The sequence below is a fragment of the Squalius cephalus genome (genome assembly GCF_949319135.1).
Source record: "Squalius cephalus genome assembly, chromosome: 2".
Lineage (NCBI taxonomy): Eukaryota > Metazoa > Chordata > Actinopteri > Cypriniformes > Leuciscidae > Squalius > Squalius cephalus.
Genome location: NC_137123.1, coordinates 25,759,326 through 25,784,045, shown reverse-complemented (window position 1 = coordinate 25,784,045; position 24,720 = coordinate 25,759,326). Strand labels below are relative to the sequence as shown.

General features: G+C 37.0%; 4 protein-coding genes across 7 annotated transcripts; 2 read left to right on the top strand and 2 right to left on the bottom strand.

Moving 5' to 3' along the window:
- Window positions 1–908: 908 nt before the first annotated feature.
- ndufs8a (NADH:ubiquinone oxidoreductase core subunit S8a) lies at window positions 909–4,749 on the bottom strand. Its single transcript, XM_079849194.1, has 7 exons — window positions 4,657–4,749; window positions 3,907–3,963; window positions 3,724–3,789; window positions 3,442–3,531; window positions 3,167–3,339; window positions 2,871–2,999; window positions 909–1,727 (listed from the first exon to the last, which is right to left on the bottom strand). The coding sequence occupies exons 2-7, from the start codon at window positions 3,947–3,949 to the stop codon at window positions 1,596–1,598; spliced, it is 633 nt and encodes a 210-aa protein (XP_079705320.1). The 5' UTR covers window positions 3,950–3,963; window positions 4,657–4,749; the 3' UTR covers window positions 909–1,595.
- A 278-nt stretch (window positions 4,750–5,027) lies between these two features.
- Window positions 5,028–9,469, top strand: LOC307154359 (type-1 angiotensin II receptor A). The gene is made up of 7 exons (XM_079864247.1): window positions 5,028–5,379; window positions 7,256–7,395; window positions 7,495–7,684; window positions 8,570–8,708; window positions 8,792–8,956; window positions 9,045–9,123; window positions 9,214–9,469. Coding segments are annotated over exons 1-7 (927 nt in total). The 5' UTR covers window positions 5,028–5,378; the 3' UTR covers window positions 9,427–9,469.
- Window positions 9,470–9,674: 205 nt separating this feature from the next.
- tmem187 (transmembrane protein 187) lies at window positions 9,675–11,074 on the bottom strand. The gene has a single exon (XM_079864248.1). It carries the CDS (start codon window positions 11,009–11,011, stop codon window positions 10,241–10,243), a length of 771 nt encoding a protein of 256 aa, XP_079720374.1. The 5' UTR covers window positions 11,012–11,074; the 3' UTR covers window positions 9,675–10,240.
- Window positions 11,075–12,999: 1,925 nt separating this feature from the next.
- On the top strand, window positions 13,000–23,790 carry LOC307144830 (uncharacterized protein). 4 transcript variants are annotated; one of them, XR_013818836.1, is made up of 9 exons: window positions 13,000–13,480; window positions 13,706–14,695; window positions 14,844–14,917; window positions 19,334–19,835; window positions 19,972–20,056; window positions 20,163–20,345; window positions 20,501–20,604; window positions 21,307–21,445; window positions 22,888–23,790. XR_013818836.1 is itself a non-coding variant. In XM_079847413.1 (7 exons), the coding sequence occupies exons 1-6, from the start codon at window positions 13,460–13,462 to the stop codon at window positions 20,318–20,320; spliced, it is 1,830 nt and encodes a 609-aa protein (XP_079703539.1). In that variant the 5' UTR covers window positions 13,000–13,459; the 3' UTR covers window positions 20,321–20,345; window positions 20,504–21,176. The 4 variants fall into 4 exon arrangements, 2 of the variants coding, with proteins under 2 accessions (XP_079703539.1, XP_079703538.1); XR_013818837.1 differs by having other exon boundaries at window positions 20,504–20,604; window positions 22,888–23,511; XM_079847413.1 differs by lacking the exons at window positions 21,307–21,445; window positions 22,888–23,790 and having other exon boundaries at window positions 20,504–21,176.
- Window positions 23,791–24,720: the final 930 nt, after the last annotated feature.

The following is a 24,720-nucleotide window of genomic DNA, read 5'->3' as shown; positions in this document are numbered from 1 at the left end:
CCACTCTGACATTCATTTGTGGCTCTGATTGATAATATCCACAACACTGTGTCTGTGTGAATGTATTTCAAAAAAAGTTTTAGAAGTAAAACACAAACTATAAACATAATGTAATGGAGACCAAGTTCCATGCAGTGAAATATCTTCACAGTCCTCTGTGTCTTGTGATTGAGTTGCAGTTTCTCTGGGATGTGTCGGCATCTGGGAAGAAATAGCCTATACAATTGAGTTTAGAGTTGCAGTGTGTCCCTTTCATTTGTTTATGTAAAAATAATTATGTTCATGAAGGAGAAAAGTAGCAAAAATGGACAGTATGAAAGTCCTTCACAATGTTAAAAGGAAAAAAAATATATATATATTTTTTGTGACTGGGTATGTTTATACATAAACCCAAGTAATAAAGAAAATCTAACAATATGGATGATAAACTCAATATCTATGTTACTTAATGACACTTCTCTCCAGAGCTGGCCACATGTTCTGTTAAACTAAAAAGAGAAAAAGTCATTATTGGAAACAAGTTACAATTTGAAAGTTAAAATCTATAGACATTTCATTTACCTGTTGAGAGTGTGTTGACAATATGTGTAGTTGGATCGTTGAGCAGAAACCCAGTAATGAGGAGGTGGCTTTGACAGTTACAGATTTGAAAACAAAAAGGCGGGATTAAAGATCCCTAAACTCTATTTATAATAAAACGGTCCTTCAAGAAGACACGGCTCTAAATAGAACTGTTACTACGTGTAAATAACCATTTATTTATGGTTTTATAAGATAACCAAGATTTCACATCCCTTTAAAAAGACATTCAAAGAAGTAAAATATGAAAACTTCATCTTAAATATACATAATTTTTATGAAGCTGTCCAAAATATTTCAATTTAAAAAGAAGAGGCAGGAGATTGTGAAAGATTTGGACAGAGCATTAATTTATTATATACGGTACACAAGTATTTAGTCTTTGTACAGTTCTCACAAGGACAAATAAAATGTTTTACCTGCAAGGATACAATGTGAGAAACTCAACACTTGCTGAAGTGCTTTTGTTTGTTACAACTCTTTCTTCATTTAAACCCACTGGATGGTCAAAATATGAAAGGAAGAAGGAAGAATACGGGGAGGATGGATTGACTGCTGCAAAATGAGAATATAACATTGGCCTCAAAGTAGTGCGTCATCCTTTGTGGTTTTCGAGAACAACTTGGTTCTCCTGCCATTAGACACTTATTACACAACTGACCTCAGTTTCTGTGTGAGGTTGTGCTGAATGTTCAAAGTCAAATGACGGCTGTAGATTTACAGAGAAATGTTTTAATGAGAGGCACCACTTCAAGGCTGCTGTATTTTTTATTATTATTTGAATGTGTGAACTTAATATCAGAACTGAGCATCTATATGTATGCCCAAGTTGAAAAAAGTATGTGCATCTTCAGAAAAGAATTCAGTCCCTGGGCATTGAAAAGGTACAATCAGCACAACTGTAACTGTCTAAAACCAATTCTTCCTTATGCAATTGAAACTGTGATTATTGGTAAGAGAGCATGTTGAAGACTATATTGTCACTGTGTTGAGAGTAGACAGTCCATGAAGCATGTTTATCTATAGAGATAGTCAGCTTGAATGTTGGCAGCGATCTCAGCCTCCCACTTATCTCCATTGTTGAGGAGCTTCTCCTTATTATAAAGCAGTTCCTCGTGAGTCTCTGTGGAGAACTCAAAGTTGGGGCCCTGAAAAGACAGAGGAGTAGAGATAAACATTAACTTCAGGGAATCTGGTCATGTACAATGCAATATGGCAAATTTATTCATGCTTCATCCTAAGCATGTACACTGCTTATTTTCTGCAATATTTGCATGCTGTACAATATCACAATACTAATTTAATGCACATTGTATAATATATACACTAATGTTCAAAAGTTTGGGGTAAGATTGTTTACAACAAATTAACTCTTATTAAAGCTGCAGTCCATAACTTTTGGTGCTCTAGCGGTTAATAAACAGAACTGCATGCGTCTTGCGGAAGAACCGGAGCTACTTCTCTCTGTTTATGTCTATGACGAGTCACACAGGTAATGGGCTACTCCACAGTCTAAAATAGTCCGAATATAAACGCTTATTATAGGTGTTCCGTAGGGAATTCAGGATAAGTCAAAAAACACAGTTTGGAAAATGGATTCATGATGTACTCGCTTATAAATTTTGAACACACAAAAAGTTATGGACTGCAGCTTTAAGCAAGGATGCATTAAATTGATCAGTAAAGATACAGAAAATTACAAAAGATTTCGATTTCTATTCATCAATGAATCCTAAAAAAAAAAAAGTATCACTGTTTCCACAAAAATATTAAGCAGCACAACTGTTTTCATCTTTGATAATAATAATAAATGTTATCCAAATTAGCATATTAGAATGATTTCTGAAGGATCATGTGACACTGAAGACTGGAGAAATGATTAACACCACAGGAATAAATGACATTTTAAAATATATTTAAAAAATATATAATTAAATTTTTATATAAAGAAAGTCATTTTAAATTGTAATAGTATTTCACAATACCGTTTTCACTGTATTTTTGATCATTCGCCCTTGGTGAACATAAGAGATCACATTACAAAAATCTTACTGACCCTAAACTTTTGAATGGTAATGTATATCCTATTAGGTTTTTCTTACTTTATTTTTTATATTGTGCTGTAGTATCTTTCTGACAGCTCTAAAAATAAATTTTGTAAACTTTTTTCCACAGATCTCCTAGAAACCAGTTCGAACACCTCTGCTTTAAGGCATGTTGTCTTAAAACCCATTAAACAACCTACTAAGTGACGGGATGAGCAGTTGAAATGTGTGCTGCTAGATGCTCACCTCTACAATAGCATCCACAGGACAGGCCTCCTGGCAAAAGCCACAGTAGATGCATTTGGTCATGTCTATGTCATAGCGCGTTGTTCTCCTGCTGCCGTCAGCGCGAGGTTCTGCCTCAATTGTAATAGCCTGAGTGAGAGAATTAGGGTGTCCCTTTGCATACATTACTTTTATTTTCTTGTAATTACTCTTCCTATTCACATGTGCAAATAAATAAACATACATGCAATTACTGCTGGTCATTACAGTGTCATGATATATCAGGATGAACAAGGGCAGTTAGAAAAAGAGTGTACCTGGGCTGGGCAAATGGCCTCACAAAGTTTACATGCAATGCATCGCTCCTCTCCAGAGGGGTACCTGCGCAGAGCATGTTCGCCACGGAAACGGGGAGACAGAGGGCCCTTCTCAAATGGGTAGTTGATTGTGGCAGGTTCACGGAAAAGATAGCTCATGGTCATTCCCAAACCTGCATCAACACAAATATCCGGTGGTTCCTACCTTTTCTGAGTAATCGGGATTATTTATGTGAAGACTTTATGGAAGATAAAAGGCTTATGTTGTTACTGACCTCTGAACAGCTCTGTCCACAGAAGAGTCTGTGCTGCACGGTCCGTGATGGACTTCATATCTGTGGCATCTTCCTGATTATTGACATACTCTGCATATAGAAAAAGTGAGTATAAAATTTAAAACAACTGTGAGAAGAAAATTGTGAAATTAAAAGTCACTATTATCTTTTTTATTTTATGCGGAAACGTGGTTCCATAAAACCGGGATGTGATAGGAAAAGGTTTTATTATTAAGAATGTATATTAGAGTGGATCCTGTTTTTGTACTATGAAATACTTACTTATCCCTGCTCTGTGTGCAGACAGGCTGAGAGGCCGTGCAAGACATTGACTGGCCAGAAATGACCCTAAGGAATAAATGCATAACATCACGCATCTGTGAGCCAAGTCTTTATTTTGATCACCACATATTAAGATATACATAAATGCCACTGTATTCGTATGCTTCTATTTCATAACCCCACCTGGCCTTGATACGGTGTAGACCACACGTAACGCAGCAGACATCTCAGTGAGGTGCACTGTAGGTAAAAGGGACAATAATAAGGTAGAATGGGGGTCTTCATGTGTATTTTGCTCAAGTTACAACACTGAACATTCTAATGGACATCTACTGACAATTTTTAAACATCGAATGAATAAAATAAAATAACAATTTGGCAGTTACACAAAAGTGTGCCATGAATTACTTCCCCTTACAGAACGTAAACAAAAACCCCAAACCATTAGTTCCGCTCATATCGCGAGGTAGCAGATAAGTTACATAAATGTGGTTAATTTGAGAACCACACATCAATTAATCTTTAGACAGAATGTAATACGTCCATAATAATGCATTAAGCACTGTTTGGACTGCAGCAATTGACTTAGGACACGAACTCAAGCATGTAAAGCAGACTAGCTTTCGACACATTTACTACACAGTTTCATTAAGACATCAATGTGTATTTACATATTTAATCTTATCTGTAACTCAGTGTTATTTATTCGAAGGCAAATGTTGCCCGTGCAGTGTTTGTAGTAGCTTAACCACAGGCAGATTTCTCAAGGACTTTCAATGACTATACTGCTATTATTCGTATAACCTTTAAACCAATATTTGACCTCTTAATATTTAATTAATTATATCGGTTGCACAAAATGCGTTGCGTGCTCACAAAAAAAAAAAAAGAGACAAAAAATACAGTTGAGTTTAATAATCAATTCGTACTCACCGGACAGTCGCTATTTGGCCTTCTCAACCAGAACAGCGGACGATTGTGGAAATGCACACGGAGAACGCCGGAAGTGAGATTCTCTTACAAAATATAAGACAGAACAGAATTACAAATAAGGATACAAAATTAAAATATTATATTAAATTAAAAATAATAAATTTAATAAAACGGCCTCTATAAATAGATTTGGATTGTTCCACTATCATAAAAGTATTCAATAATGTAGTTTTATCATATTATTTGAGAAATTGTATAATATGACATTTTATTAAAATTAACAGATCCTTCACTCAAACATTGGATTTTTTTTTTTTGGTCAACATTGTTTCAGCATTGTACAATGATAATGACAACATAGTTTTGAAAATATGTTCAGAGTTCAGACAGACACGAGTGTTATACACTACATTTTTGGGTTCTGCTGGTGTTTAAAGTCCTAAAATGAAGATTTCTGGATTAAACGATTTCTCTTATAATGCTTTGTTGCACACAACCATTAGTGCCGTCACTGTGAAAACGGCTGAATAAGTGTTCAAAGGTTAAAGCTTAATGAAGCAGGTTAAGTTTAATTAAAGAAAGCTGTGACGTCTTATATTTCCTCGTGTAATCAAGGTGTTCAGTGCTCTCGTATCACATATCCAGAAAACAGCCGAGTGTGAAGCTTTCCTTTTTCTATGCTAATCGTTGGGTTTATCTGTAGGTCTCTGCTTCGGTGACAAAGTAAGTTAACCTCCTTTAAACAAAATTCTCTGTACCCTAATATTCTGTGAAGGATTAAATGTAATATGCTGTTTTACACTTAAAATTAAAGCATTGATTGTTCCTTAAAGAACCTTTAACATTCACCTATTGCACAAAAGGTTATCGTGGATAACCTTCTTTTTAAAGAGGTTTTTAAGTTTATTTGGCAAACTCAAAATCACTGTGAAAGTCTCCTTTTGAATTATTTAGCCTACTCAGGTTGATGTAGACTATAAGCAGGGCTTGACTTTAACAACAACAACATCTGCAAAATGAGGGTGGATTTCAGCAGTAACATAGTTGTCATGATTATTCTTAGTTTCACCCTCATGGACTTTTAGTTTGTATCCTTCAATCACATGTCTCATTTGTTCTCAGTTTGTCTCCTTGGTTACTCATTGCATTCTAGTTTATTTATATGGTTATTCATCAGTTCCCTCATTGGAATCACCTGTGTTAATCAATCATCTTTGTTTTCACTTAGCATATATATGCCTGTGTTTTAGTTCTCACGGTTCTCATTAATGCTTATGTTCAGTTTGGTGTAGTTCTCTTTCGTTTAATAAAGTCTGTTCACTTTTATCTTCATCTTCGCGTAACTATAACACACTCAGCCAAAGTGGGACTGCAGTCATTCCTACTAGTCACTTTGGCAGGTTGAATTTTATATATAATATATATTTTTCAAGTCTTAAAAAGGCATCTGAAATAATAAACTAAGTGCAATGTATAGTGCTGTCAAAAATATTAGATGCATAAATATAAATATCTATACATATCCATACTGAAATATCTGAAACACTTCCAATACTAGTTTTCCGCAGAAAAGATACTCTCTCATCTCTCCGACAATGAGTTGACACACAAACCCCGTGTCCCTTTACTCACTCGTTTAATTTGCTCCGGATGAATATTGCTGGTGTTACATGGCTTGAATTTCTGCGTTGGGTTGCGCATCATTTTAAATAATTTTAGCAGATTTCATGTGCGCACATAAAGGCGCCTTCTGAGTAATTTAATTGCGCTTAAACAGTCCAATACTCACAAAAGAACAACAAAATGCGAGTATTCATGTAGACACAGTCAGTTGTGTTTTAAAGCAACACTAAGGAACTTTTCCTCTTCGGTCGCCCTACAGGTTGGAAACGGAATTGTCCATTACCGCTGTCGTAAATAATTTAGCCTACCGCAGCCTTCAGACAAGGTAGAGTATGTTGCATGATTTTATGAAAGTATGACGTATTGCGACATCAGAAACGAAGAAAAACTAAATAATGACTATTGTAACGCTTGACATAAAGCAAGTCAAATTTGTAGTTTTCTTATGTCTCATTCGAACTACAGAAACGCGACCCGGTTTGGCAAACTTGCATAGTGCGGTTCTAGCAGATATAGGGCCGCAAAGCGAATCCAGAAGTGCCTTTCACCCTGTTACGACTTGATGAACCACTGAAACCATTTTGGAAACATTATTTTAAGGTAAAAAATGTTACTTAGTGTTGCTTTAACTTTCAAGTGAATGTAAACCGTTGAGAAAGAAAATGCATGTGTAACAGTACAATGGGTATCAGGTCTTAAAATGACAGCAGCCTAATATATATATAAGTAACCTGCTGCCAAATTATGAGATAATATTAAAAATATCTAGGCTATGGCAGTTTCCCCACATTGTTTCAATGTCAAAATTGTGGCCAGTGAAAATGCAGAGTGGCTAATAACTTTGGAAAACAACTATAGCCACAGTCGCTGATGAGCAAAAAAGTTAATGTCAAGCCCTGGCTGTAAGTATGTAAATTGCATTGCTAAATTGATTCTTGATTCCGATGTGTGAAAATATGTATCTTATTCCTTTCAGTGAACACTTCAAATAATATAACGGAATCAGAGGAGAATTATTGGTCCAGAATTGAGAAGTCTGTTCTCGCTCCCATTCTCACAACTGAGATGGTAGTGGGTGTTTTGGGAAATGGACTGGTTTTGATAGTTAAAATAGTGGTAAGAATAATGTATATTCTCTCTTCCCCTTAGAGAATGTTTTCAAATACAATGAACTACCTCATGCCTTGATTTATTTTATTTTCTGCTTTCTCACAGTGTAAAGACCATTTTCAGTGTCTTTACTGGCTGCCACTTTTCAGTCTCACGCTCTCAGATTTCTTCTGCTCCTTCCTCGTAATCTGTGGCTCCCTCTTAGCTGTACTGAGTGATGGTCAGATTTCACCTTGGTGTGAGGTGGTGAGCCTGCTAAAGTTCACCTTCATCACCTCTTCCATTGGAAGTATAGGTATGGCTGACATTGAACAATTTATAGAGTTAATTATAGCTCTATGGGATATCTTTACAAATACTGCTTTCATTGTCATTTGTAATAAAGGACAATATATAAACAGTCCTTTGTACTGAATGGGTGCAGACAGGTGCGTTGGACACAGGATATATTACGAGGAAAGATTAAATAATACTTCTTACAAGCAATACCAGTGTTTGAGATTTTTCTTCTTTCATTATAATTAATAAAATGTTTATTATTATTATTTAAAAGGTTAAAAGGGTAAAATTCTTAGAGCTAAACTCCTTGTTTGAGACTTTAAACAAATCTAAATGATCTATATATAAAACAATTGTTACATTTATACAATTCTTTTCCTCTGTCCTCCTCCTCGGCTTGGGATTTTTTTCTTCTTTCATTATTATTTATTTGGTTATTTAATTTTCATTTGGTTATTTAAAAAGGGTAAAATTCTTAAATGATTAAGGCAAGTCTTTTAACTTTATTTTCAAGTATTTTTTAAATAAAATTGAATTAGAAAGCGAAGTTATTCAGAGATCTAAACTTATAGTTTTAGCCTTAAAAAAATCTAAATGTTCTATAAAAAAAGTTATGTCACAATTACAACAGTTCTTTGTCCTAGCTTTGGATTTTTCTTCATTCGTTATAATTAATTATAAAAAAAGTTTTTAAATTATTATTATTTAAATATTTAGTTATTTAAAAGGGGTACAATTCTTAATATGATTGAAGCAAGTCTTTTGACTTTAAATTTCAAAGTTTTCATAAAAAAAAAAACATTTAATTTAAGGTGAATATTCTGAGAACTAAACTCCTCCAAGTTATCTATAAAAAAGTGTTATGTCACAATTACAGCATTCTTTTCTTCTTTGTCCTCAGCTGTTCTCTGTGTTCAGAGATTTATGGGCATTCCTTCCAAAGGTAAAATACTGTCTATTGTCATGGCAGTTGCATGTGTGGCATCATGGTGCATTGGAGCTATATTTGGAGCAGTGCCAGTAGTCTATGACTGGATAAGGTGGGTAAAGATGCTCAGAGATACTCCAAATACTGTATATGCATCTACATAACTTCTCACTGTACTCTGCGTCCCATGTTCAGGTATGATCCAGCTGAAATGCTGTGTGCAGTGTTCTGGGAGAGCAGTTACTCTGACATGCTGGTTTACATCCTCTGTGCGTTCTCCATCTCCATCTTCATCCCATTTCTCCTCATACTCTGCTGCTCCATCCTGACTTGTGTAGGGTTTGGGAAAGAGTATTCCAGGTTTGTAGAGTTGGAAGTGGTGAACACAGAGGTTTTCATAAGGTCATTTCCTGTGATATCAGTTTGCACGTTTTATCTGTTTGTATAGCAAGGATGATCTGTCCTCTGTCACGCCACTACTGGTGATCTTGTATCTGTTCTGCTATGCTCCATTTGCTGTATCTGAGGTGAGAAAAGAATGGAAAAATCTTCTGTTCTGTGTGTTTTTCAGTGGCCTCTCTGGTCCATAAAAATTCTGCTCATTCTTGTTGTCCTAGTTGGTTCTCCTTGGAAGGCTTGATCTGTCCCCTTCTCCTGAATGGCTGAGATCACTATCATCAGTAATGGCGTATCTGGACTGTTGTTTAAACCCATTCATCTACTGCACAAATAAAGACTTCCGAGAAGCAGTATTCATACTGTTCTGGAAAAAAAGGAGATCGACTTTTTCAGAGCCAGTGCTGACTGGGATTACAAAGCTTGAAATATGAAGATTATTTACAAGCAAAAAGATAAGAAAGTTTTTTTCTTCTGTGAAACACTTTGTAATGCATCATATTATGATTTTTAATTGTAACAAATGATACAATATTGCAGTGTGTTTTTGCTAGTTGTTTTAATGAGTCAAGTTAAGGCAAGAATAATAGGCTGTTAATTTGTATATTGTGCATTTACATTCATTTTTAGTCTTCAACTTAAAAACTGGAAAATGAGACTATTAGGAACTATATATATATATAAAGAGAGAGTAAGTTAGGTAGTTAAGTAACCAACAAATAATGAACAGCTGTATTTGTATTAACTAACGTTAACAAAGAAAGATGAACAATACAGTAACAAATGTATTGCTCATGGATAGTTCAACCTTAGTAAAGTGTTACCAAAATATATAGCATATATATATATATATAGAGAGAGAGAGAGAGAGAGAGAGAGAGAGAGAGAGAGAGAGAGAGAGAGAGAGAGAGAGGTAATAAAATACTGTATTATAGGGATTCAGTCCAAATAGCCAATACATAAATGGCTCATGTTTTTATATGTTAGGAAAAATATGCCCCCTTAAAAAAAAAAAAAAGGATTGCTAAAATGAATCAGGAAGATAAAGAAGATCATCAGATCAGTGTGTATTTACAAACTCGTTGATCACATTAAAATCATTAGACATTTGTACAATCTGTAGGCTGTCAGTGTGACATGATGTTACTGACAAATAATACAAAATATAGCATATGTTCATTGCCTTATTATTCGGTTGTATTGTGTTCACAGTACGTAGGCTACTTATTAAATGACATGTATGAGCATTTATGAAGAGCGTTTTTGTGCATTTTCACTAAGGCGAGTGAGAAAACAAAAACTGTAATGAAACTGCAGAATGTCGCAAACTTTGGACCAGAAATGTCCCGTGAGATTTTGAAACACCCAGTACTCTGCAAGAGAATGATCCAGAAGCTTCAGAACCACGAAACCAGCGCAGGACAGCACCGCCAACCACAGGTAGCGCATGGACTGCGTATCTCCGTGGCTCATCTGCGCTCGGACGCCTTTGAACACGGCGCAGGAGACGTGAAAACCCAGAGCTACCTCAAACCCTCGGTCGTGGAAGAGCGCCAGGCCATAGCTGAGGATGGAGCACGATTCGACCATTAAAGCGTAACGAGATGACCAGCCTTGGTCAATGACATTACACCACACCAGCACCCACGCAAAAATAGGTAAAGTGAACCACTGGTCCAAAACAGCGGGCGCGCGCCCCAAGGTGGCCAAGCGGACCCACTGCACCGGTCCATATGCGACTGCCATGAGCGCAAACACGTCTTTGGTGTAAGCGGCTCCACTGCTGTTTTTACTGTCTGACATCCGTTGCAAGATCCAATAGATTCCCAATAATACGTATCCTGAATTTATCAGACAGTTAAACGGCATGGCCAAGAAGGCAGGGAGATCGTCTACTTTCTTCTCCGCATAGTGATCATAAGTGACATCCACCAAAACTTTGTCGAAAATGTGAGTGTTTGCAAGCGCTATGCAAAGCAGGAAGGGCACGAGAACGTGGGCGACCGCTGACATCGTCATTTTTTTTAAAAAGAAATACAATTCCGTTTAAAGCGACAGCAAGAAAACATGTGGGATATTGTGTACAAACAGAGCCCGTCTACGGAGAGCCTTGGCACTTCCTATTAGCCCCATTGTATCGATCTTGGTTGCAGTTCCATTAGAATTCCACTGGAGGTGATCGCGGGCGAGTGCAGAATGAATGGGAGTCAATGGGGCTAGACGGCTAAATGTGTCTCTTTCACCCGATTGCCGTTGAGAAATCTCAGATTTTATTGTAGGTTTTGCAAGTTCAACATGGGTTATAGGTCGAAAGTTGAATGAACGAGTACTTATTTCTTTTCGATTTCTTACAGGTTGAGTTGTTGTTGCCCATAACACGCTAGCATTCTGCTAATGACGTCAGCATTCTGACGTCATTGACATTTTAAAAGACTTTTTAAACCAAATAAGTGACTCTAAAAAATCTAACACCCAGCAATGTGTAATTTCTTTGCATCTCCTTTCGAATACAACATTCAAATTACTAGACAAAAAATTATATCCTGAGAAAAGTGGATTTTGAGGGTTTTTCGCCATAGACCTCCATTCATTCTGCACTCGCCTGCGAGCGCCCCCGCATGGACAGAGACGTGTTACTGCAGCCAGTCCAGAAACCGGAAGTAAGCAGAGAGTGCCAATTCTCTTCCTTTTAGACATTCTCTGGTACAAAGTACAAAACAGTGGTTGTGTTCCGCAATCTAGATCACGTGACGACCACTGTAGGCTTTCATTGGTTGCCACAGTGACCTTGGAACTCTCTGAATTAGCATACAACCATTCTACTATTTTTTCCCTATGATTTTTTCATGTAGGCTAGCCTATACCATAGACACATAATAAATAAATGTATTTATTATGTCCATGGGCTATACTGTGTAGGCTACACTGTACAGTATGCACATTTTCTATATGGAATAGCCTTTACCCTGATGAGTCTGAATTTGCCAAAATATGCAGCCACACTGAGGCTATTCCAGGTATACTTTCATCACTTCCAAAAAGATGATTAGACATTTACAGAAATTTGGATTGAAAATGGAAATGAGCGTCTATCATCTTTATTTTTGAGATTATAGGCTAACTATGCTACTCTAAATACGGTCGCCGTGATTTTGGCAAGTAATATGCTATCCCTAGCCCTAAACCTAAACTTAGAGAAAAAAATATGTGTAGAAGCCCCTAACCCTTGTTGTAAGCCTAAACTTGACATTAACTGTAAACCTGGCCCTCAAATCTGATTGGTTGATTGGAATGTTGTTCCAGTATTCTCTGAATGGATCCAGAACCTTGTACTTGGTGAAATCATGTTTATCTCTGAAATTACACATGCCAGTTGATGTGGTCATAGAACAGTTTTTCATTCATTCATTCATTCATTCATTCATTCATTCATTCATTCATTCAGTATGCCAGTAGTTCTCCCCCAGGGGTCTCAAGATGAATTAATAATAATAATAACTTAGACAATACAACTAAAAATATATATATTTCTTATTTTAATTAAAACTGTCAAAACTACAAAAACAGTCTTGAACATGGAAGCCAATTTTAAAATTGTGATGAATATACATTTTTATAATATTGACAAACTCATAAATATTTAATGGAGTTGAAATGTACAAAAATACAAAATATTTTTTAAATCCTTATAAATCACAACAAAAGTCATGGGGCCTTTGAATATTGTTGTGGACAATGGGGGACCTTGGTGTCAAAAAGGTTGAGAACCCACTGCAGTGTTGTGTATGCAGTAAGCATGTGTTTTCACTGGTGTGGGTGTGTGTGAGCACATATCTATGTGTGGAAGTCATGACATCATTTACAATCAAGAATGCAGTTCAAAGATTAAGTGGAAAGTCCTGGAAGGAATTTCTCAGATCACTAGACTTTCCTGTTTGTCAAGTTTGTCAGACCAATGTGCTTCCTTCTGGCAAGATCCAAATACAGAAAGATTCTTTAACATTTCCAGTCAGGATTTTATTTCTTGAAGAAATCGTTAAATGTTTCCTGCTTCCGTGCAGTCCAGTAAAGACTAGAGATATGTTTGATTATGAAAAATAACATAACATCAAGACACATTCTGTAAGTTAATTCTTAATATTTTACAGTTTCCTTCCTCCATGTTTTACATTTCTGCACAAACTGCACATTTTGAAATGATTTATAGAGGAGGAGATGGATTGTGAGATAAGATTTAGAAAACAGGTTTTGGCAGTACAGAAATGCTAGACTATAAAAGGACGTTCAAAGACAGAGAGAAGGCAGTGACTAAGAGGGAAGCACAGAAACAAGGTGCTCCACACTGGTTGCACAACTGTTTTGCAAGAGCTATTCTATGGATTAAAGAAAAGACAGATTAAGTTTTAGCGCTCTTCAAAATAATTAAGCAATGCAGGATATGTAAAGGATAACCGAAAATGAGAGACTATGGAGGAACAAACAGCAAAGGTATGAAAAGATTGTTAAAGACAAGATATAGATCTGCAAGAACGCATTTAAGTTCTTAAAGAGCACACAAAGATCTAAAATGATATATGGTTTGTATAATATATTAGAGTAGGCTAAATATGCTCTGTCGCTATTGTACAATCTTATAAAGTATACTAGAACTAAGTTTGAAGAAATAAAAGGTAAATAGTTACATAAAAGCATTAATTGTCTTTTTTCATGCAGAGTGATGTGAGGGAAGGTCATGAGAATAACATCTCATTGCTGCAGTCTATGCTGCTGAAACTTAACACGAGTCCAAGAAAACGTGTTCACCGTCCAAATAGAAGTACTTTCAAATCAGATGCACTTCTAGATACAACCTCCCAAAGTGTGTTTTACCAATCTCTGGAGTCTGAAGAACGTATAGCAAATGAAGACAGGAACGATTTGGATACCACAGTCAGATCTGATGGTGATGAGAAACAACCAACAAGGAGTTCTACAACAGAAGATGGAAATGAAGGGGTTGAAGAGTTCAGAGGGCCTCCAGATGAGTTGCATGAATGTGAGAGAAAGAGTTTTCCTCCTATCTCTTTATCCATACAAACACAAGCAGCAGAATCAAGTCAGGGACCAAAAGAAGGTGAGCTGTTGGAGGACAAAAACAACAAAGAGCCAAGCGTGGAGGAGCACATGGCTGGAGCTGCATATAATCCGTCTCAACAATCATCTGCATACATGCCTCTCCTCTCGATGTCCTCAGAGAGATGTGACACTGCACAGATGGAGTTTAAGCATGAACAACTAGATGAGGCTTGTGGTGGTCCCTCAAAAGCAGTTGGTATGGACACAAGCAGTGTTGTAACCTATCAAACTGCTGTGAACGTCACAAGCAGGACAGCAAGATCCGCTTCAGATCCATTAGCCCAGAAGCGTAGGGAGGAGAGAACCCTCTCAGCTCCAAGCATGTCAAACCTCCAGGAATATGAAAACATTGCAGATACAGTGAAAAGGTTCAGCAAAGCTGCTGCGATTTTGGGATGGGAGGATTCAGATATGAGTTTCGGGGGGGTGGAACAGGAGAACTCTCTTGTCAAAATGCAAAAGAAGGGAGTGAAAAACAAGATGAAGAATCTTACTCATAAATTAATGGAAAAGTTGAAAGAAAAACATGATTGTGAGAACGCCGACAGCAAGAGCATCCAAGACAGTGGGGAAGAAGAGGCACAATCCGTATGTTTACTTTATCATACTTCTATTCTCATACATCTTAAAGTATGACAGATCTTTAATTTCAATGAATGTTGGAACTGATAAACTTTTTTGTTAGCTGCGTTTTAACTATTTAACTTTTCCCTGTGCTCAACGAATCACCATGCAGATAAATTCCATGGAGATGGAAGTTGAGGTTCCACCACTTCCACCAAAAAAGGGGAGATATGTTTTCTTAAACAGGTGGGATATGCTAAACATATTTACCAGTGTTATTTTTATATTGTTTATATAGCCTACTATTGTTGTATTTATTCATATTTTGTGAATTCACTTTTATTGATATTTAAGTTTGAATTTTTATCTTAATTTATTTTTTTTTATCTTAAAGGGATAGTTTACCCAAAAATGAAAATTCTGTTATTAATTACTCTTGTCGTTCCAAACCCGTAAGACTTTCGTTCATCTTCGGAACACAAATGAATATCTTTTTGATTAAATCTGAGAGATTTCTGTACTCTCTATTGACAGCCTTACCAACAACCACTTTGACGAGACTCAATCGCTTTATGTGATGAACAGATTTAATTTAACATGCTGCGTAACACGAGAATGAACCTCATTGGTTCTTGCAGAAGCTCGAACGTGCTGTGTAACACGAGAAGGAACATACTTGAGCTTCCATTACCAGATCTGATGTGTGAGTTGATTAATATGCAAATAAAAGCCTAAATTCAATCTGTTCATCATAAAGTAAAATTTTCTGAAAATTTGGATTAAACCCCTCAATTCATATGGATTAGTTTTACGATCTCTTTATGAACTTTTTGAAGCGTTAAAGTGTCAGTTGTGTAGCTGTCAACGGAGGGACAGGAATCTCTCAGATTTCATCAAAAAGATCTTCATTTGTTTTCCAAAGATGAACGAAAGTCTTACGGGTTTGGAACGACATAAGGGTAATTAATGTCAGAATTTTCATTTTTGGGTGAACCCTTTAAATGATTCATGTGGGGCCGATGTACATGATTAAATCGTGTAAATCCAACACACCTTTTTTCAGTGTAAGGGTCTCAACCTCGGGCTACTGTCCTGCAGAGTTGAGCTCTAACCCTAATTAAACACACCTGAACCAGGTAATCAAGGACTAAAGGATTACTAGAAACATCCAGGTATTTTGGAGCTAAACTCTGAATGACAGTGATCCTCCAGGAGCTGAGTTTGACACATGTGATATAGACCAGGGGTTCTCAACTCTGGCTCTCGAGGTCCACCTTCCTGCAGAGTTTAGCTCCAACCTTCATCAAACTCACCTGCCGTATCTTTCTAGTAATCCTGAAAACATTGATTAGCTTGTTCACGTGTTTTTGATTACAGTTTAACTCACGCCATGTCGTAATTACTTAAATTACATGATTTCAACTTGTAAAAAGCGTTCACGTCCTCGTAGAGCTCATAATTACTTCTTGTAAGATGGGAATTGTTCGAGAGTTCCTACTTATACTACGTGACCCCTGCATATTAATTTAGGCATTGATAGTGGTGCCATAGAAATGCATAATTCCCAGCCCAGAATATAACGTTGCATGTTGTCATCTTGAGACTATTGTAATTACAACATGGAGTGAATACTGCATAAACTCTGCAGGAAAGTGGACCTCAAGGGCCAGAGTTGAGAACCCCACTTGTTTAAATGTTATATGCACATTACTTTTTTTCCAATTGAAACTTTTTTTTTTTTAAGAGCACTTCCTTATTTGTATTATGAAGTCCAACTATTTATAACTCATTTCTAGTTCTGTGACATTCCTTTTATGTGAAGTGATGGAACAAATCAAACACAAACATGTATGTTGTAATAGAGATCTGCTACGGCTGGCCCTTAAAAACTGGAAAAAATATGGATAAATGGTGGAAATACATAGCCTCTGGTAATATCTCAAGTTGCACACAAAGTCCACTGTTAAAAACACTGTATCATATTTTGAGGCAACGACAGGTAACACTTTATTTCGATAATCCACTATAGACCAGTGTTTCCCAACTCTGTTCCTGGAGGCACACCAACATCTCAATCAGCTCCCTAGTTCAGTAGTCAGGGTAATGTTCAGGGAGTCTGCCATTTTAAGTGCTGTCTGTCTCAATCACAAATTTCTTCCAGTGCACTGAAATGTTTGCTGCCTTAAAAGTCCCAAAATGCACCGTGAAAACCAGGGAGCATCGATGCTCACTATGTTCCCTTCACGGAAGTTCTGAAGTACAAAACATAAATCACACAGGTGAGCCAACTCACTACACATAATGACACGCAATCGATGTTTTTAAGAACCATTATTTAATTATATTTCAGCATAAACATGCATCAAAAGTAATGAACATAATAGCTAACATTTATAAATTATTTATGGCTGAAATATTTATGGCTGCACTTGCACTTATATGTAACAATAAGAAAATAATTTCATATCAGTTCTGCAGTTGTTCATAAATACCAGTAGTGATGTTGTACAATGAGGACGTTGTCATGTCACCGGAAATAGAGTCATCAGTGCCATGTGTCGTGAGCGCAGGGTCCTTACTGTCCTTACCAGTGCCCGAATGAGATTCACGAAATACGAGGCTGGGGAGCCGATTGAGACGCATCCCAACACTACACATTTTCAAACTCTCCTTAACAAACACGCCTGATTCAACTCATCAGCTCATTAGAAGAGACTCCAAGACCTGAAATAAATGGGTCAGATAAGGAAGACCTAAGGGACATTCAAAATGTGTACTGTTGGCGTTCCTCCAGGAACAGGGTTGAGAAACACTGCAACTACATGGCAACTAGAGGTCATTAGAGTAGATATGCTTAATATCTGCTGACTGTATACTTTGTAACTGACTATATTTGCAAGTACATGTCAACTTATTCTACTAACCTAAACCTTAACTCTCATTCATTTGCAACTCCATGTCAACTCTCATTAGTATTAGTAGACTTTTACATAAGAGTTATGTAAAAGTCTACTAATACTAATGAGAGTTGACATGGAGTTGCAAATGAATGAGAGTTAATTGACATGTAGTTGAAAAGTTACTTAGTTAACAGAATGTCTAAAGTGGACTATCAAAATAAAGTGTAACCCAACAAAGGTTTGAATCTATGGTAACACTTTTCAATGAGGTCCCATTTGTTAATGTTGTAGTTAATGCATTAACTAACATGCAATGAACAATATATTTGTTGCATTAATCTTTGTTTACTTTAGTTAATACAAATACACTCACCTAAAGGATTATTAGGAACACCTGTTCAATTTCTCATTAATGCAATTATCTAATCAACCAATCACATGGCAGTTGCTTCAATGTATTTAGGGGTGTGGTCCTGGTCAAGACAATCTCCTGAACTCCAAACTGAATGTCAGAATGGGAAAGAAAGGTGATTTAAGCAATTTTGAGCGTGGCATGGTTGTTGGTGCCAGACGGGCCGGTCTGAGTATTTCACAATCTGCTCAGTTACTGGGATTTTCACGCACAACCATTTCTAGGGTTTACAAAGAATGGTGTGAAAAGGGAAAAACATCCCGTATGCGGCAGTCGAAAATGCCTTGTTGATGCTAGAGGTCAGAGGAGAATGGGCCGACTGATTCAAGCTGATAGAAGAGCAACTTTGACTGAAATAACCACTCGTTACAACCGAGGTATGCAGCAAAGCATTTGTGAAGCCACAACACGCACAGCCTTGAGGCGGATGGGCTACAACAGCAGAAGACCCCACCGGGTACCACTCATCTCCACTACAAATAGGAAAAAGAGGCTACAATTTGCACGAGCTCACCAAAATTGGACAGTTGAAGACTGGAAAAATGTTGCCTGGTCTGATGAGTCTCGATTTCTGTTGAGACATTCAGATGGTAGAGTCAGAATTTGGCATAAACAGAATGAGAACATGGATCCATCATGCCTTGTTACCACTGTGCAGGCTGGTGGTGGTGGTGTAATGGTGTGGGGGATGTTTTCTTGGCACACTTTAGGCCCCTTAGTGCCAATTGGGCATCGTTTAAATGCCACGGCCTACCTGAGCATTGTTTCTGACCATGTCCATCCCTTTATGACCACCATGTACCCATCCTCTGATGGCTACTTCCAGCAGGATAATGCACCATGTCACAAAGCTCGAATCATTTCAAATTGGTTTCTTGAACATGACAATGAGTTCACTGTACTAAAACAGTCACCAGATCTCAACCCAATAGAGCATCTTTGGGATGTGGTGGAACGGGAGCTTCGTGCCCTGGATGTGCATCCCACAAATCTCCATCAACTGCAGGATGCTATCCTATCAATATGGGCCAACATTTCTAAAGAATGCTTTCAGCACCTTGTTGAATCAATGCCACGTAGAATTAAGGCAGTTCTGAAGGCGAAAGGGGGTCAAACACAGTATTAGTATGGTGTTCCTAATAATCCTTTAGGTGAGTGTACAATCTAATATATCTTGTTGAAAAGAAGGTTCTCTGCGCTTCTGTAATCCAGGACTCTGATGAAGATGTAACTTTACATCGAAACGTTAGTCATTCATTGTTATGCACCTTAAATAAATATTTTAATCAGTAGACATCTGTGCTGCACCGGCGATTCCTTTTGTCTAATATATCTTGTCTTTCTGAACAGAACATTTACCTTAAAGGACTTCAAACTCGATCTTGAACCGATCAACTTAATGGAGGAGATATTCACAGGAAAAGAATGGCTCAATTACCTGCCCAGCAAAACCAGTCCAGCAGAGAAAGACACCAGTGATCAACCAATGACATATGATGTTCTCCAAACAGAAAAAGATACTCAGCTCGATATTCCACTTTTGACACCACAGCAGGACCAGTCAGAGGACATAAAGAACAGTCAAGATGATGTTAATGATGCTCAACAGGACAATGTAGCAAAAGTAAACAGTGACTTGCATTTAAGACAGGATGCAAATACTTTTGCTATTCCTAAGGCACTGCTAACAACTAATGCAATAAAACAAATGGCATCTGGGATAGACTGCAAGTCAAAGAAATCAGATGACATCTATGACTGTTTGGATATGTATATTATACCCAAAAATGATTTTAAATTAATGAAAAGAAAGTCATCGGATGCTCCGCCGATGAACTTTTCAGCAGTCAAGGTGGGGAATACTTCTGTATTTCTGTCGTTAAAGTAACTATGTAATATGTGAGAGACTTAATTATTTTACCTTGATTTTAACTGTAACTTGATATAAAGTGGAATATATGACAAATATTATTTTTTTTCTCTCTCAGTCATTTGAATTGCTGGACAACTCTGCTCTCAAAAGTCGAATTGGTCTCAGCAAAAAGAGACCCCACAACAAACCACCCAAAAAAGGTGAGAAAAACGCTCTGGAGGGTTTGGTGGAGTGAATGTACTAAATGAGAGAAATGAACATGTGCAAACCTCTGACAGATTTGTTACTCTCGTTTTTTTCTCTCAGTAAAAAAAGAAAAGTCAAATGCCAAATTCTACGAGATTCCTGAAAACATCCTGAATGAATCCCCTGTCCGTGCATCTCTACCATTTAACAGCATCCCCTTTTCCAAGTCTCCTCCTCATCATTCACCACTGTTTCTAGATCATGCCGTCACTCCATGACTGCTCTATCATCTGCAGTTGTCAGGTCAGTAAAATCACATACAGTAGACAATAATCTATAAAAAAACACAGCAAGGTACAAATAGAGAAAGACCATTTTGTACTAAAACAATTCCATTATTTAATCAAGTAATGTGATCATTGTATTAATGTTATGTCTGATTTTCCATTTTTTTTTAGCAGATTAAAGGACACCTTGACTGTAAAGACTAGAAAATTCAAAACTGAAGCTAAAGGACATTTATTGGTGGAAAAAGTTTTACTGAAAAACTACTGAAATGACTGTAAGTTTGGATTGCACTGATTTAAGATGTTACAGTGGATAATGGTGATCATGTTCTATTTTCCTATTTGCTAGGAAATAACTCACCTTTTTTTATTCACCCTAACAATTCTTTTTATAACAAATGTCATAAATATGATGATTTATCATGTTAATGTAGGCAAAATGGAATTTTGTGTTATTGAAGTTAATAATACACTTGTTCATTTATAACTGCTGATGAACTGTAAAGCACATTAAATCATAGTCTTTTTTCATATTATAATGAGATTTATTATGTAAAATAATTTTAGATTGTGTGTGTGCGTCCTTTGCTTGCTTTTCGATTTTGCTCATGAACTGTAAATCAACAAGCTATTAATTATTGTTTTTTTCCTTTCCATCCCTTTCCCTTTTATACTACTTCCTGAATTCAGTTTTGTGCTTAATGTGAGAATTCTGTGAGAAACCTATGAAATTCTGCAGTATTTAAAACCTGGCTAAAGGCGATGACTTTGAAGTATTAAAGTATTCTTAATTAGTGGTTCTAAATCAGGCAAACACTTAATAAATAAAATCAAGTGCTTGTTTTGATTGCAAAAGTTCTTTATTATCATTTTAATCAGTTTTTATATATTTTTTTGTTGATGCATAGAAAATCCTTTAATTCAGAAAGTTTTATGGGATGATAAAACTGCTCCATCTACTCATGGTCTTCTTTCAGCGTGTCATGTCGTTTGAAGGCGCAGATGTAGTTTTTCTTGACATCACAAGAGTCGTCGTTCCACCTGCCAGCCTCTGAAAATGTGAGGGAAAGTGACATGTACAATATCAATATCACTATAATAAATAATTTAGCCAAAGTCAAGTCAAGTCAAGTCAACTTTGTTTATATAGCGCTTTTCACAATACAGATTGTATCAAAGCAGCTTCACAGTATTAAATAAAATAGTACATCAGTGTTTGTTTCTAGTGTAAAACATCCACGTTTGGTAATGCTCATCAATAGTATTGATGATTGATTAATTAAATTAAGTATCCCCAACTGAGCAAGCCAAAGGCAACAGTGGCAAGGAACCGAAAAACTCCATCAGGTGACCTAATGGAGAAAAAAAAAACCTTGGGAGAACCCAGGCTCAGTCGGGGGCCAGTTCTCCTCTGGCGTTTATGAACTAGAGACCGGATTTAACTGTAAGATTAAAAGTATTATATGAATGCCTGGCTGAAGAGATGCGTCTTTAATCTAGTTTTAAACTGGGAGAGCGAGTCTGAGCAACGAACAGTATCAGGAAGACTATTCCAGAGTTTTGGAGCTAAATGTGAAAATGCTCTCCCTCCTTTGGTGGATCTGGATATCCTAGGTATGACCAAAAGCCTCGAATTTAGTGATCTTAAAGAGCGCGATGGATTATAGGGCGATAGAAGATCCGTTAAATAAACTGGAGCTAAGCCGTTTAGGGCTTTATAAGTCAGTAGCAATACCTTGTAATTAATACGTAACTTTATAGGTAACCAATGTAGTGATGATAAAATCGGTGTTATGGTCAAATTTTCTTGATCTAGTAAGAACTCTAGCGGTGGCATTTTGGACTAACTGTAGCTTGTTTATTGAGGATGCAGGACAACCGGCTAATAAAGCATTACAGTAATCTAGTCTCGAGGTCATGAACGCATGAACTAACTTTTCTGCATCAGAAACTGATAGCATATTACGTAGCTTAGCAATGTTTCTAAGGTGGAAAAAGGCTGTTTTTGTAACATATGAAATATGATTTTCAAAAGACAGGTTGCAGTCTAATGTAACACCCAGGTCTTTTACTGTAGAGGATAATGTAACAGGACATCCTACGATGTTAAAGTTGTATTGTGAGAGGTTTTGTGGGCGGTTTTTTGAACCGATAAGTATTACCTCTGTCTTGTCTGGATTTAATAAAAGAAAATTGCGCGTCATCCAATCTTTTATATCTTTAACACACTGTCAATTTGGATAATTTAGCGTTTTCATCCGGCCGTGATGAAATATATATTTGAGTGTCATCAGCATAACAATGGAAACTAATTCCATGTTTCCTTATAATATTTCCAAGTGGCAGCATATATATTGAGAATAACAGAGGGCCTAACACAGATCCCTGCGGCACTCCATAGTTTTCTGGAGTTATGATCGATTTTTCTCCATTTAAATAGACAAAATGGTATCGGTCAGATAGGTATGATCTGAACCAGCTTAATGCTTGTCCTTGAACACCAGTATAATTTTGTAGTCGATCTAAGAGTATTATGTGATCTATAGTATCGAACGCAGCTGATAACATCAAGTTTAAATTTAATGTGATTATCCTATAACCCATTATAGGATTCCTCTGTCTTTCCATACTTACCTTTGCAGTTCCTCTCACGCATTCCTCCGTGCTGGTGTACATGTGGTTGGTGTGATGCAGAGTCAGAGACGTTCGGATCCATTTGCAGTATTATTTAATAGAGAATGGTCAGACAAGCAGTACTCGGAGAACAGTGTTAAGAATGTCAAAGGATATCCAGAATCATAAACAATACCAGGCAGAGGTCGGGGCAGACGAAGAAACTAGAATCAATAAACAGTCAAGGGTCAGATAACAGGGAATCAATCAATGTAGAGTAAACGCTCAGAAATGTTAGCCGGGGCAGAACAAGACTTTGCAATGTGTAAGAATTCGGAGGCAGTTTATATAGAGGGGAGAAGTGGATGCATCTGTGCAGGTGATTAGACCTAGGTACGGGGCTGATGGGAAATGTAGTTCAATACTCCGGTGATGGTGTCCTTCGGTGATCGGAGAGAGCCACAGAGGTGCGATCTATGACAGTTGGGTTCACCACTTGTCCAAATGTGATAATTCCAGGAACCATCAAGCCAAAAAACATTACCAGACTGAAAAGGGAGAAAGAAGTTAAAAAATAAAAATAAAAATAAAAACTGAAGAAAGAAAGTTTGTTTGGGTAGTGGATGAAGCAAGTGGATGCATGTCAATGAAAAACAGAAAATAACAACTCAGTCATTTCTCTTTGGTCTCCCCATTTGTGAACCTCTTCAGACTTCTGTCTTTTTAAGAATTCAAAGCCTCCAAGAAAGTTTCTTGGGTTAAATTTTTTCACAAGGCAGAGCAAGTAATTATTATCCTCTTTACTATGCACTGACACCAGATGTGCACCAGGGGCTTTGGACCTACACCAGGGGCGGTTCTAGAGGCGGGGCCACAGGGGCCCTGGCTCCTGCTGAAATCTGATTGGCCCCTGATTGGCCCCCGTTCCTAGGGGTGGGGGAAAAAAATCGATTCTTAGATGCATCGCGATGCGGACGTGGACGATTTTGAATCGATTCACAAATGTCAAAAATCGATTTTCTAAAAAAATATATATTTTTTTTTTCTAATAACGTAATATTGACGGAACGCAAAAGGCGGAACTCTAAAGCGGACGTGCACGTGCAGTGCGCGGACAGTCTGTCCCGTGCACATAACAGACGCATGATGGCTGAGCGCCAAATTCGAACGGCACTCTCTTCGTTAAAAGCTTACGTATGGAAAATTGGCAATTTCATTATTACCTATTTAGTATTTTTTGTATGAGAGCTGCTTTCTGTATTGTTTAGTTTTAACATCAATATGCTGTAAACCGATCTGCACGTAGATACGTACAGTGTTCGAATTGTGTCAAAGCTCTTGGGGGGTCCCCCCCCCCCAAAAAAAAAAAAAAAAACGTAATGATATACATATTGTCATTTATTTATTTCATATAATACTATAATTTCATTTACTTAACTTTTAGTGTTCAGAGTATTTGTGTGGGTTGAGCTCGGTACATCTAGGGGGGTCCGGGGGCATGCCCCCCCGGAAGAAAATTTTGTACATTTTAAAGATAAATTCATTAATTGGTGCACTTTGAGTTCCCCGAATCTGCTGTTAAAAATAAATAATCCACCCGCCAACCTCCCGAACCTATATGATATTCTCTGATTTAGATAGGCTATCTGCATCTGATCATCTCATTTCAATTATTCAAATTCTCAGTGTTAAGCATGATAATATGATAAAATATCACACTGAAGTAGGCTGATTTAAAATTAAGATTTATTTAAAATAAAAGTTCTTCTTTTGTAAAA

What these genes read in the sequence shown, in the direction of transcription:
- ndufs8a (XM_079849194.1), bottom strand. Translation starts at nt 3,949, where the DNA reads ATGTCTGCTGCGTTACGTGTGGTCTACACCGTATCAAGGCCAG. An exon ending in CTACACCGTATCAAGGCCAG is followed by an intron (nt 3,790 to 3,906) that starts GTGGGGTTATGA and finishes TTTATTCCTTAG; the next exon opens with GGTCATTTCTGGCCAGTCAA. An exon ending in TGCACACAGAGCAGGGATAA is followed by an intron (nt 3,532 to 3,723) that starts GTAAGTATTTCA and finishes TTCTATATGCAG; the next exon opens with AGTATGTCAATAATCAGGAA.
- LOC307154359 (XM_079864247.1), top strand. An exon ending in GTAGTCTATGACTGGATAAG is followed by an intron (nt 8,709 to 8,791) that starts GTGGGTAAAGAT and finishes TCCCATGTTCAG; the next exon opens with GTATGATCCAGCTGAAATGC. An exon ending in TTTGGGAAAGAGTATTCCAG is followed by an intron (nt 8,957 to 9,044) that starts GTTTGTAGAGTT and finishes CTGTTTGTATAG; the next exon opens with CAAGGATGATCTGTCCTCTG.
- tmem187 (XM_079864248.1), bottom strand. Translation starts at nt 11,011, where the DNA reads ATGACGATGTCAGCGGTCGCCCACGTTCTCGTGCCCTTCCTGCTTTGC.
- LOC307144830 (XM_079847413.1), top strand. Translation starts at nt 13,460, where the DNA reads ATGGAGGAACAAACAGCAAAG. An exon ending in TGGAGGAACAAACAGCAAAG is followed by an intron (nt 13,481 to 13,705) that starts GTATGAAAAGAT and finishes TTTTTCATGCAG; the next exon opens with AGTGATGTGAGGGAAGGTCA. An exon ending in CAACAAACCACCCAAAAAAG is followed by an intron (nt 20,057 to 20,162) that starts GTGAGAAAAACG and finishes TTTTTCTCTCAG; the next exon opens with TAAAAAAAGAAAAGTCAAAT.